This window comes from Culex quinquefasciatus, chromosome 3 (genome assembly GCF_015732765.1).
Source record: "Culex quinquefasciatus strain JHB chromosome 3, VPISU_Cqui_1.0_pri_paternal, whole genome shotgun sequence".
In the NCBI taxonomy this organism is placed as follows: domain Eukaryota; kingdom Metazoa; phylum Arthropoda; class Insecta; order Diptera; family Culicidae; genus Culex; species Culex quinquefasciatus.
In genome coordinates this window covers 94677689-94692749 of record NC_051863.1, presented here as the reverse complement: position 1 = coordinate 94692749, position 15061 = coordinate 94677689, and the positions used below count along the sequence as shown (strand labels likewise).

At 30.7% G+C, this 15061-nt stretch overlaps 1 protein-coding gene and 1 long non-coding RNA gene across 2 annotated transcripts; one reads left to right on the top strand and one right to left on the bottom strand.

Annotated features, from left to right (window-relative positions):
* Positions 1 to 2777: 2777 nt before the first annotated feature.
* Positions 2778 to 3281, bottom strand: LOC119770204 (uncharacterized protein DDB_G0292186-like; the record flags this gene model as incomplete). The annotated part of the gene is made up of 1 exon (XM_038264652.1): positions 2778 to 3281. A coding segment is annotated over one exon (504 nt), but the record flags the coding sequence as incomplete, so codon positions are not given.
* A 5253-nt stretch (positions 3282 to 8534) lies between these two features.
* On the top strand, positions 8535 to 9637 carry LOC119770207. Its single transcript, XR_005278711.1, has 4 exons — positions 8535 to 8807; positions 8879 to 9011; positions 9109 to 9242; positions 9426 to 9637. It is a non-coding gene; the product is annotated as an uncharacterized LOC119770207 (long non-coding RNA).
* Positions 9638 to 15061: the final 5424 nt, after the last annotated feature.

Below are 15061 nucleotides of genomic sequence, written 5' to 3'. Positions count from 1 at the left end.
ATTATTATTATTATTATTATTATTATTATTATTATTATTATTATTATTATTATTATTATTATTATTATTATTATTATTATTATTATTATTATTATTATTATTATTATTATTATTATTATTATTATTATTATTATTATTATTATTATTATTATTATTATTATTATTATTATTATTATTATTATTATTATTATTATTATTATTATTATTATTATTATTATTATTATTATTATTATTATTATTATTATTATTATTATTATTATTATTATTATTATTATTATTATTATTATTATTATTATTATTATTATTATTATTATTATTATTATTATTATTATTATTATTATTATTATTATTATTATTATTATTATTATTATTATTATTATTATTATTATTATTATTATTATTATTATTATTATTATTATTATTATTATTATTATTATTATTATTATTATTATTATTATTATTATTATTATTATTATTATTATTATTATTATTATTATTATTATTATTATTATTATTATTATTATTATTATTATTATTATTATTATTATTATTATTATTATTATTATTATTATTATTATTATTATTATTATTATTATTATTATTATTATTATTATTATTATTATTATTATTATTATTATTATTATTATTATTATTATTATTATTATTATTATTATTATTATTATTATTATTATTATTATTATTATTATTATTATTATTATTATTATTATTATTATTATTATTATTATTATTATTATTATTATTATTATTATTATTATTATTATTATTATTATTATTATTATTATTATTATTATTATTATTATTATTATTATTATTATTATTATTATTATTATTATTATTATTATTATTATTATTATTATTATTATTATTATTATTATTATTATTATTATTATTATTATTATTATTATTATTATTATTATTATTATTATTATTTATTATTATTATTATTATTATTATTATTATTATTATTATTATTATTATTATTATTATTATTATTATTATTATTATTATTATTATTATTATTATTATTATTATTATTATTATTATGTTATTATTATTATTATTATTATTATTATTATTATTATTATTATTATTATTATTATTATTATTATTATTATTATTATTATTATTATTATTATTATTATTATTATTATTATTATTATTATTATTATTATTATTATTATTATTATTATTATTATTATTATTATTATTATTATTATTATTATTATTATTATTATTATTATTATTATTATTATTATTATTATTATTATTATTATTATTATTATTATTATTATTATTATTATTATTATTATTATTATTATTATTATTATTATTATTATTATATTATTATTATTATTATTATTATTATTATTATTATTATTATTATTATTATTATTATTATTATTATTATTATTATTATTATTATTATTATTATTATTATTATTATTATTATTATTATTATTATTATTATTATTATTATTATTATTATTATTATTATTATTATTATTATTATTATTATTATTATTATTATTATTATTATTATTATTATTATTATTATTATTATTATTATTATTATTATTATTATTATTATTATTATTATTATTATTATTATTATTATTATTATTATTATTATTATTATTATTATTATTATTATTATTATTATTATTATTATTATTATTATTATTATTATTATTATTATTATTATTATTATTATTATTATTATTATTATTATTATTATTATTATTATTATTATTATTATTATTATTATTATTATTATTATTATTATTATTATTATTATTATTATTATTATTATTATTATTATTATTATTATTATTATTATTATTATTATTATTATTATTATTATTATTATTATTATTATTATTATTATTATTATTATTATTATTATTATTATTATTATTATTATTATTATTATTATTATTATTATTATTATTATTATTATTATTATTATTATTATTATTATTATTATTATTATTATTATTATTATTATTATTATTATTATTATTATTATTATTATTATTATTATTATTATTATTATTATTATTATTATTATTATTATTATTATTATTATTATTATTATTATTATTATTATTATTATTATTATTATTATTATTATTATTATTATTATTATTATTATTATTATTATTATTATTATTATTATTATTATTATTATTATTATTATTATTATTATTATTATTATTATTATTATTATTATTATTATTATTATTATTATTATTATTATTATTATTATTATTATTATTATTATTATTATTATTATTATTATTATTATTATTATTATTATTATTATTATTATTATTATTATTATTATTATTATTATTATTATTATTATTATTATTATTATTATTATTATTATTATTATTATTATTATTATTATTATTATTATTATTATTATTATTATTATTATTATTATTATTATTATTATTATTATTATTATTATTATTATTATTATTATTATTATTATTATTATTATTATTATTATTATTATTATTATTATTATTATTATTATTATTATTATTATTATTATTATTATTATTATTATTATTATTATTATTATTATTATTATTATTATTATTATTATTATTATTATTATTATTATTATTATTATTATTATTATTATTATTATTATTATTATTATTATTATTATTATTATTATTATTATTATTATTATTATTATTATTATTATTATTATTATTATTATTATTATTATTATTATTATTATTATTATTATTATTATTATTATTATTATTATTATTATTATTATTATTATTATTATTATTATTATTATTATTATTATTATTATTATTATTATTATTATTATTATTATTATTATTATTATTATTATTATTATTATTATTATTATTATTATTATTATTATTATTATTATTATTATTATTATTATTATTATTATTATTATTATTATTATTATTATTATTATTATTATTATTATTATTATTATTATTATTATTATTATTATTATTATTATTATTATTATTATTATTATTATTATTATTATTATTATTATTATTATTATTATTATTATTATTATTATTATTATTATTATTATTATTATTATTATTATTATTATTATTATTATTATTATTATTATTATTATTATTATTATTATTATTATTATTATTATTATTATTATTATTATTATTATTATTATTATTATTATTATTATTATTATTATTATTATTATTATTATTATTATTATTATTATTATTATTATTATTATTATTATTATTATTATTATTATTATTATTATTATTATTATTATTATTATTATTATTATTATTATTATTATATCATTATCATATATCATACAAAATGGTACGTAAATATTCGAAAATCTGTAACTTTTGAAGGAATTTTTTGATCAATCAATGGTGTCTTCGGCAAAGTTGTAGGTATTGTTAAGGACTATTTAGAAAAAAATAGGTACACGGAAAAAAAAATTTCCCGATTTTTTTATTAACTTTTTTTTCACGAAAACTCAAATTCCCAAAATACGTATTTTTTGATTTTCGAGATTTTTTGATATGTTTTAGGGGACAAAAATCCGCAACTTTTGAGCTATAGAGAAACATGGTCAAAAAATCTGCCGCCGAGTTATGATTTTTTAAAAAACTGGTGATTTTTGGAAAAAATCGAAATTTCATACATAAAATTTTTTTGACCTCATTTTTTTTATGCAAAATTGAATTTGCAATCGAAAATTACTTTACAGATTTTTTGAAAAAGGGCCCCGTTTTCAAGATATAGCCACCGAAAGTTTGATTTCAGCGAAATATTTGCAGTTTTTCGATTTTTAAAAATAGTGATCATGAGTGACCATCTCTAAAAATATTTTTTTTGAAAAGTTTAGAAAATTTGCTATAAAATTGTCTAAGAGACATCGAAGATTGGACCTCTGGTTGTTGAGATACAGCGGCTTAAAGAAAAAGAAACACGAAAATTGAATTTTTTTTTTTTTTTTTTTTTTTGAATTAAATATACTTTATTGAATCTTTCTTATAATAATTACATTTGGTTTACATAATAAGTGGTCAGCTGTGGCTCTTCAGCTTTAGTTTGCTTTTCGTGATTTAAACACTGTTCATTTTCTTAACTTTAAAAGTATATGATTTATCATTTTTGTAACACTAGGTACAATGAGGAAAAAAAAATTTAAGAAAACATAACCTAACCTAAAACTAACTTAATCTTACCATAAACTAAACCAATCCTTGAATCAAGGGGTATTCAGATAACACGAAAATTGAAGTTTTCTAAGTCTCACCCAAACAGCCCACGATTTTCTAATGACGATTTCTCAGCAACTAATGGTTCAATTTTCAATGTTAATACATAAAACATTCGTGAAATTTTCCGATCTTTTCGAAAAAAATATTTTTAAAAATTTTAAATCAAGACTAACATTTCAAATGGGCATAATATTCAATGTTTGGCCCTTTTAAAATGTTAGTCTTGATTTAATTTTTTTCAAAATATTTTTTTCGAAAAGATCGGAAAATTTCACGAATGTTTCATGTATTCACATTGAAAATTGAACCATTAGTTGCTGAGATATCGTCATTAGAAAATCGTGGCTGTTTGGGTGAGACTTAGAAAACTTTTCGTGTTTCTTTCTTTAAGCCGCTGTATCTCAACAACCAGAGGTCCAATCTTCGATGTCTCTTAGACAATTTTATAGCAAATTTTCTGAACTTTTCAAAAAAATATTTTTAGAAATGGTCACTCATGGTCACTATTTTTAAAAATCGAAAAACTGCAAATATTTCGCTGAAATCAAACTTTCGGTGGCTATATCTTGAAAACGGGGCCCTTTATCAAAAAATCTGTAAAGTAATTTTCGATTGCAAATTCAATTTTGCATAAAAAAATGAGGTCAAAAAAATTTTATGTATGAAATTTCGATTTTTTCCAAAAATCACCAGTCATAACTCGGCGGCAGATTTTTTGACCATGTTTCTCTATAGCTCAAAAGTTGCGGATTTTTGTCCCCTAAAACATATCAAAAAATCTCGAAAATAAAAAAATACGTATTTTGGGAATTTGAGTTTTCGTGAAAAAAAAGTTAATAAAAAAATCGGGAAATTTTTTTTTCCGTGTACCTATTTTTTTCTAAATAGTCCTTAACAATACCTACCACTTTGCCGAAGGCACCAAATTGATCAAAAAATTCCTTCAAAAGATACAGATTTTCGAATATTTACGTACCATTTTTGTATGAACAGCTGCCAAATTTGTATGGAAATTTATATGGACAAACTAATGATGCAAAATGGCTTCTTTGGTCATAGGGAAGGCCCCCACAAAGTTTGAGCCAAATCAAAAAATACAAAAAATAAAAATGGTCGAAATCGGCCGGTTTTGTAGAGAATTGCTCATTATTATTATTATTATTATTATTATTATTATTATTTTTATTTTTATTATTATTATTATTATTATTATTATTATTATTTTTATTTTTAATTTTTATTATTAATATTATTATTTTTATTTTTATTTTTATTTTTATTATTATTATTATTATTATTATTATTATTTTTATTTTTATTTTTATTTTTATTTTTATTTTTATTTTTATTTTTATTTTTATTTTTATTTTTATTTTTATTTTTATTTTTATTTTTATTTTAATTTTTATTTTTATTTTTATTTTTATTATTATTATTATTATTATTTTTATTTTTATTTTTATTATTATTATTATTATTATTATTATTATTATTATTATTATTATTATTATTATTATTATTATTATTATTATTATTATTATTATTATTATTATAGTTTATTATTGACACTTTACCATAATTTGGCAAATCCGATTTATGGTTTAAAAGATTGATCATATTAAATCAATTTTTATATTGTGAGCCAGCTCCATTTGACTAAAAGAATCCAAGAATGATGTAAGAAAAAAATACTGTTGTTCGGACGGTGTCGAAAACATCGCAACTAAATTTGGGGAATTAGCCGCTTTGCAGCAGATCAAACTTTGTGATTTTCTTACATTTTTCAGTTTTATACTTTCCAGAAATCCTGTTCCTACTCCTTGTGATAGTCCTTCACTAGAGTACAACGTATCAACAAATTTTATTAATTTTAGTTCATATTTTTTACTCAGTAATGTATCGTGCACTTATTGTTCAGTGTTACTAACAAGATTAATTGCATTTTCCTGCTCGCTCCGTCGGAATCCAATTCTGCCCTTTACTAAAAAAAAAACGAAACTATTGGCACTACGCCCCCCGGGGCATGGCCTTCCTCTAACGTGGGATTTCTGCTCCAGCGCCTCTGACGAGACAGGAGAAACCGGGACCGACGTTTTACTTCACCATCCGATAGAAGCTCAGTGGATAAGGCGGGAATCGAACCCGCGTCTCATAGCATCATCGGGATCGGCAGCCGAAGCCGCTACCCCTGCGCCACGAGACCCACCTGCCCTTTACTGTGTGTCGTTATTGCTCTGTCATGTGGGTTAGCACAGAAATTCACCTCATTTTTTTTTTGAGCAGATAAACATTCGTGATTCAACTCCAGTTTCCTACAGTGTTAGACAGTCAATTTTTGCCCAATTTGATAAAGATTATTTATGATGAAATATTATTTCAATAAATGGCCAGGTAGCAGTTATTGATCAGCCCGCCTGTGTGCTTCTAGCAGATGCGGCGAATGAAGCTGATGTAGGTAATCTTGAAAACACAAAACTTTAAAATTCGATATCTCTGGAACGAAACATATTCATTTCTGTCGACAAGTGATTCTTATGTAAAATTGGCCGGGGAACACGATGCACTATGGTACATTGAGTGGCCAAGTTTCAAAAAAGTTACCTTCTCCAAATATTTTTTGGTATTTTTTTCTCGAAAGTAAACACTCTAACTAAGAAAAATCCAAATTTTCAAAGCTCTAAGTTTGTTCATTACGGAGATACGCAAGCTGAAAGTCAAAAAATGGAGTAAAAAACTAGCGTTTTTCGTAAAAAGGCTGATTGTTTAATTTTAACATAGATCAGCCATTTTAAATATTTCATTAGGACAATTATACATCGTTGGAAAGGTAATGAGATAAGCTTTGAAACCATTAATAGATAAAATGTTGTTTCCAAACCAAAAACTGAAGTTTTCATCGAATAACTTGAAACTAATGACTTTGGTCAGTTATCAAGGACGGCTAGCTCAGTCCTTTCCAGGACAAAAGACCATCAACTCAAAAGTAGTCGTAGACCTAGCTACTGACTACTCATCACTCAGCGTCGGCACGAACTACTAGGCGGATTCAGGTAAATACGGATAGGGAAATAAATCAAGGAACCACACTTTTCAAAATAAAACGTATAAATTGTATTTCGTGTATTTGGTGTGTGGGTGTGGGCGTGTAAAGCACTTTGGGGACAACGTACCGTTCTGCTGCAGCTGGTCCTCCGACTGAACGCCTATGGCGTTCTCCTCTACGATGGCCGGTCACAGGAGCGCCCTCGACTGTGCCGCCGGAACTCCCAGGGGGGGGGTCGTTGCAGCCCGGTAACGGTTGTAGGCTGTTGCTGCTGCTGGGCTGGGAACCGCGGTCGGATGTCGAGCGAGCGTTGCTGGACTTCCGCGCGGGCAGGCGTCTTCCCTCTTTGACGAATCGGCAAGCCCCGGAGTCCACCGATGTGGGCTCGCCGAGAGGGGAACCTCCTTAGCGATTATGGCGCGTTCCGCGCCAGAGGTCTAACGGTCTTTGACTTTTAGATGCAGGCAAAGGCACCTGCGCACTCACAGGCCTGGACCGACCAAAACCCGTGCGCCGTTGAGGTCCTGCGGATTGTTGACTTCCGCCGGTGCACTTCCACTTCCGGAATGCGGGACGTGTTCAGCGCAAATTGACGGCACTGACACTTACGGACACTCAACCGGACACACGGACGCCTGAAGATTAAAAGAGGCCGATCTTCGGGATCGGCGAACCAGGTAGACTTCTCCCTCCTATTTTCCCTGGAGGGAAAACCACCATTTTCCATCCCACCCATTGTGTGCCGTCTCGACGCGACGCCGCCAAGAACGGTCTTGTTCGCAGCGGTACGAAAATCCCTTCGCTGCTTTGTAGGGTGTGATGTTGTATGTTGGGGAATTAAATTAAAAAGTGAAGGTTCGTTCAAGAACTGTGACCAACGGTTACACTATCCACCACCCCGGTGAAAAAAATGTGAAAGCACGACGAGGTTTCGCATTTTTTTACATTAATGCTTTCCATAACCGCCGTCGACTTCTACTAGATTCGTGGGTGTGGACAAATAAACCTACAATTCTCAGGTACACTATCTTTAAGACGCGCGAGATCATGAACCTCCACAAAACATCCCAAAATACATTATAAACAATCAAAACATTACTGCATGCAACAAATTAAAATAATAAATTAACGAAAAAACATTTAAAATAAATTAAAACAAAACTTTAAAATCATCCCGAAATATGGGGTAGACAACTCTATTCTAATGTTGGCCAACATAACAAATTCTACAATATTTACATTTTTAGATCACTTTCGATCTTTGAGGGGTGATTCAACAACAAGTTGTCCCCTGCAGCAAACTGTCTCTGCAGTTGACAGAAGCTAAAACGTCACCGACATGTCATGCAACCGAACTGTCAAAGCATGTTTACAAATGCTTGATTATCAGTTCGATCGGCATGTTTTATTATATCCGCGCGAGTGTTTCGGCGTGTTTATGCGGTTTTTGGACAAAATTTACGGTAAGTACCATGGTATTGGTGAACTTATCTTGACGAAGAACATCTTCGTTCAATTTCATTCAATTTTTCAGCTCATTCAAGGCTGTGGCGGGTGATGTTTTGCTGCCAGTTCGCAGTCTTCGCGGAGAAGACTGGACTGCAGAAATATCCCCTGAAATCCCGGGATTGACCGTGTTCTCCATCTTGGCGAGCAAGAGGAAACAGGTAAGCTAGTGTACACATTAAAATCGATTTTAAAACGATCACAGCCGATCGTAAATTAGTGGTGATTTAGAAAATCGTAACCACTTTTCCTTATCAGGTTTGGCACTTTGGCCGTCGGTCAGCCCCCTCACTGCCGCTCTACGGACTCGGCGCTCGGACGAAGGACACTACGGATGACTCCTTCGTCGTCCACCGAACCGCCAGCGCAGCTATGGACTGCCAACATAGAAGGTATGCTTTCAAACATAAGCGAACCCCAACTACTTATGCTCTCTTTACGACTAGGAACTTAATCCATCAGTCTTTGAGCCACACTTTCACAATTTCACAACATAAAAATAAATAAATTTTCACAACACATAACATTCATAGTACGGTTTAAATTCATTTATTTCATTTTCTTCATTTTTGCAGGTTCACATTGCCAACACACTTCTTCCGCGGATGTGCGTCGGGTCATCAGGTTGGACCAGCAGGATGTTCCGAGGGTAACGATATCATCCCTCACCAACACCTGTGGCCAATCAACCATCAGTCGACGACACCACCTAGAATAAGAATGTGGCGAATGTTACCTGGGAAAACTTAAATAAACTTTTTCAAATTTTCCTCCACGATTTCCATCAGCGGAAAATCCGGATCTTTCTCCAGCAAGTCCGAAATTAACTTCTGGATATCTACTAGGTTCGGGTCAGACTCATCCGACACCTTTCCATTCATCATTTTCCTGAATAATTTCCTAATTTTCTTAAATTCCTTTCTCAGTTCCTTGTTGGGTTTCGTAGGTTCAAATTTCATAATTTCTGTGGGTTCTTTTTTCTCTTTCTTTTTATGTTTCGATTTATGTTTGACTTCCGACGAGTTCTGGGGTTTGGGTTGACTCTTCGGAGAACTTTCGTAGTCCGAATCCAGCAACCTCCGAGAATCGTCTTCAGTACGTTTCCGAAATCTCGTGCCGCCGATCCTCCTAGAGGACGTGCGAACACAAAAGGTCACCGCCTTGGGACGGGTTTTCCTCCCTCGGGATTTGTACCCGGAATCCAAACTGGACTGGTCAGGTTCCGCAGTCGCAGCACTCGGAACCACCAACTTTTCGGTGTGTTGCCGTTCTGCGACTGGGTCTGCGGCAGTTTCAGCCGGAGTGTGCCGAGAGGACACGGCCTCTAGCACCGAGTTCAACTCCCGCCGGAACGTCTGCTTTACCCGGTTGATCTGGACAACGTCCACCGGTAGCAAACTTCCGTCCTGGCGAAGTTGCTGGAATAATTCCAGACTGAAATTAACGTCATCAATCGCCGAGTTAATCGGGTAGTTCTGGTGGCCGGGAGCGACGGGACAAGGCATCGCAGACAGTCCTTCGACGTCCGAGCAATCCGCGTCATACTCCACTTCTTGCCATTCCACTTTGTTCGTTATTTTTGTCTGTGGTTTCTTTGTCGTCATTGTGTGTGATTTATTCGACCAGCGCGCAGCTTAGGAGTCGTAAATGTTCAATTATCATGTATCGTCAATCCGGGGATGGGTAATCGTGCATTGTGCTGTCTTGTTATTGTGTTCAGGTGTGTGTGAGGGTTCACGATCTTTATGTTTTATGTTTAAAATATTTCAATCGGCTCGCGACAAACACAAATTGCCCAAAACCACGAATTTTTCGTTGCTTTCAACGGTTATGGAAAGTATTGCGTAGGGGCAATAACTCTCAATCGTTTTAAGCCCTTTTGGGGGGCACTAACACCATTTTTCCACAGGGGAGGGATAGTGTGCAGATGGAGAAAGCCGTACTGAAAGTACGGATCCCTGCCACCTCCCGAAGGAAAAATCCTTAGATTTTTAACCGCCGGTAAACCTGAATCGCTTTTCGCTGAACTTTCCGCTAGGAAGCCAATTGAAACTAATGACTTTTCAGTATCAAGGTGGACTAGCTCATTCCTTTTTCAGGGCAGAGACCATCTACTTACAGGTAGTCGTAGACCTAAGCTACTGACTACTCATCACTCAGGGTCGGCATTACTACTCAGCGAAGTGAGACACGGATGTAATAAAAATCAAGAACCACAATTTTCTAATTAAAACGTGTATTTCTGGGATAGTGTAGGGTGTGGGTGTATGTGGGGGAGTGTAAGGCACTTCAGGGGCAACGTACCGTTCAGCAGCTGGACCCGCAGCGAGGCTTCGCTGACTCCACTCCAATCCTCGAACGCCTTCGGCGTTCACCTGCTCCAAGGCCGGTCACAGGAGCGCCCTCGACTGTGCCGCCGCGATCCCGTGGGGGGGGGGATGTTCTTGAGCTGCTGGTTGGTCGTCGACTTCCGGATGGCTTGAGCTGCTGGGTTGGGCTGGAACGCAGAGGTAGGCCAGCGGGTGTTGCTGGGCCTACTTGCGGCAGGCGTCTTCCCGCAGTGGCGGATTCGGCAGCCCCAGAGTCCACTGATTTGGGCGTGCCGAGAGGGGATAATCTCCTGGACGATTATGGCGCCGCGCGCCAGAGATTCGGGGTCGGTGTTTGACGAAAACGTAGCCAACGGCTCCTGCGCACTCACAAGGCTAGGTTCACCGGATACCCGTGTGCCGTCGCGCCGACGGAACTAGACTTCCGTGTGGGCACTTCCACTTCCGGAAGGCGAAACGTACACAGCACAAAGAGGACGGTACTGGTACAACGGACACGACTAAACACACGGACGCCTGAATGGCAAAAGAGGCCGATGCTAAACATCGGCGGGCCAAGAAGACATTTCCCGCTCGAATTCCAAACGGGAGGGGAAAAGCTCCATTTTCTTTTCCACCCAATTCGAGTAGTCCTGCCCTATCGCTGTCAAGGACTATCTCGTTACAGCGGCACGAAACCCTTCTACTGCCATGTATTGTGTGATGTTGTATGTACGGAATCAAGTAGAAAAGTGAAGGTTCGTTGAAGAATTGTAACCAACGGTTACAAACTGAAGCATTTTTTTTACAAAACTTATTTTTTTGTGTTTGTTAATCGAGTACTTTTTTTTGCTAACCGATGCTAAACATGAAACTAAGATCACTTGAAAGATTGGATCATAATCTAACATTGCTGAAATTTCCAGCCTGCGATTTTTTGCGTTTTCGGAGATATGCCATTTTGAACATTTACGTTTTATCAAAATTTGCTGCAATCTACATATGCGTCCATTTATTTCACTTGCTTTGCTACCTACTTCGTGGGCATCGTCGCTTCAAAAATCAATAACTGGTTTCAAGAAGTTCGAAATGACTTTATTGGAATTTTCTGTAGCCTACATTGAAAATTGAGTCCCTTAGTTAAAATAAGGTATTCGTACCGAAGTTTCTCAAGCGAAACTGGAGAATCTCAGTTTGATACCGAAAAAAGTATTCAGCAAAATAATGACTTAGCATGATGAATTTCTGCGATCATTCCATGAAACTGATCCACATTAAGTTCTATGTTGGTTAGTACAAAACATCATAAAAAGTACCTTTAACATATCCTGAAGCCGTCAGAAACTCAATAATCAAAAGACACATTCTCCGGCAATGTACACCTTAGGATGAAATTTTGAAAAGCGTGTATGAGCTATTTGGATATTTTTCCGCGATTCTAGACTACTTGAAGCTTCAAAAATCATGGTTTTCATTAATTGATCATTTGAATATCATTTTGTACAAGTTGGTTAAGTTATGCATCAATTCGTGATTTAATCATCGTTTTAAAACATTTTTCTAAAAACTCCTGGTTTTCAGCGAAATAAAATCCAAAAATTGTTCTTTTGATTGCATTTTGTAGGTTTTTAGTTGTACTAAACGGAAATGTCATGGGTTTGCAGTTTATCTTAAGTTACCGTAAACTGGGGTCAATCGGGACACATGGGGCGAATTGGGACAGCATTTTCAACCATGTTGGAGCACAATATTTTGATTTTTCTGGTTGGTTTCGGTTAGAACAGACTCAGGCCAACATAATGTGTACGTCCATTTCCAAATTTAAAAGCTATAAGTGCTCTAAAAACTGCTGTCCCTATTCAGACTGTAGTCCCGATTCACCCCAGATTACGGTAAGTATTTTTTCAAACTAGTGTAAGTTTACCATTTTATTGCGTTGCAACGTCACGAAAAAGGGACATTTGTTTATGTCAACAAAAAACTAAACATTCAATCATTTTGATATTTCGGATTGGAAAGAGCTTTCAAATGCAACCTAGAGCGACTTAATTGGTTGTCTAGATCCAAAGTTACAACAGGTTTAAGTTTGCGTTGCAACGTCACGAAAATTTAAATCATATTGGTCAAATGGCAAAAAAGGTGTATGCGTAGTTGGTTGTTGAAGATAAAAGGGTACTAAATATTATATAATTTTTATATAATGTTTCCGAGCATATTTACAGAAGAATTGTACATGGGTCATTCACAAATTCCGTTACTAAAGTTAAGCATAAGCATAAGCATAGGTGCCCACCCGCAGTTGCTACTCCGTTATTGACCAGGACCTCCAGAAATTACATCCACGAGCCGTGGAAGATGAGTGGGTGCTATCTTTCCTCGCTTCGCAACTTCTCAAAGGCCCCTATCATGCTGATCAATACCGGCGCCGGCCACGACCAGTGGTAGGGTCACGGGGAAGTGGATGGGAATGTTAGTCCGATACTTGAGTGATAGAGACCGCCCAATCGACTGCTTCTCCGACAAAGTATCACATGAGTTTTGAGGGGGTTAGTAGATGGGTATGAGGTCAGGATTCACGAGTGGCAGTGATGTGACCATGAGCATTTTGTTTAACGGTTGAAATTTTTAAATCTTAGGCAGCCGGCTGCGGAAAGATAGATAATTGATTATTTAAAATGGTTTATTTTTATCGAACGCGTGCCAGCCGAGCAGTAGTGCTATGGGCTGGACTTATCAGTATAATTTTACTGTTTTTACAATTTAGATAACGCGAGCAAATTTCAAAAATAGTAAATAAATGACGCTTTAATCTTCATAAAATCGATAGTTTGATGAGTTAATACTAAAACTGAAAGTTGGAATAAATTTTTACGATCATTTACGACGAAAATTATCGTGAAAAAACCGGATTGCGCGTCCCCAGAAGCACTGCACTTATGAAGGCATTATTCAATTATTATGACCAATCAACCCATGCACACAAATAACGACACCAAAGAGACGAAAATTATCGCGAAAAACAGGACTGCGCGTCCCCAGAAGCACTGCACCTATGAAGGCATTGTTCAATTATTATGGCCAATCACCCCATGCACACAAATAGCGACACAAAAGAGACGAAAATTATCGCGAAAAAACAGGACTGCGCGTCCCCAGAAGCACTGCACTTATGAAGGCATTATTCAATTATTATGGCCAATCACTCCATGCACACAAATAGCGACACAAAAGAGACGAAAATTATCGCGAAAAACAGGACTGCGCGTCCCCAGAAGCACTGCACTTATGAAGGCATTATTCAATTATTATGACCAATCAACCCATGCACACAAATAACGACACCAAAGAGACGAAAATTATCGCGAAAAACAGGACTGCGCGTCCCCAGAAGCACTGCACTTATGAAGGCATTATTCAATTATTATGACCAATCACCCCATGCACACAAATAGCGACACAAAAGAGACGAAAATTATCGCGAAAAAACAGGACTGCGCGTCCCCAGAAGCACTGCACTTATGAAGGCATTATTCAATTATTATGGCCAATCACTCCATGCACACAAATAGCGACACAAAAGAGACGAAAATTATCGCGAAAAACAGGACTGCGCGTCCCCAGAAGCACTGCACTTATGAAGGCATTGTTCAATTATTATGACCAATCAACCCATGCACACAAATAACGACACCAAAGAGACGAAAATTATCGCGAAAAACAGGACTGCGCGTCCCCAGAAGCACTGCACTTATGAAGGCATTATTCAATTATTATGACCAATCAACCCATGCACACAAATAACGACACCAAAGAGACGAAAATTATCGCGAAAAACAGGACTGCGCGTCCCCAGAAGCACTGCACTTATGAAGGCATTATTCAATTATTATGACCAATCACCC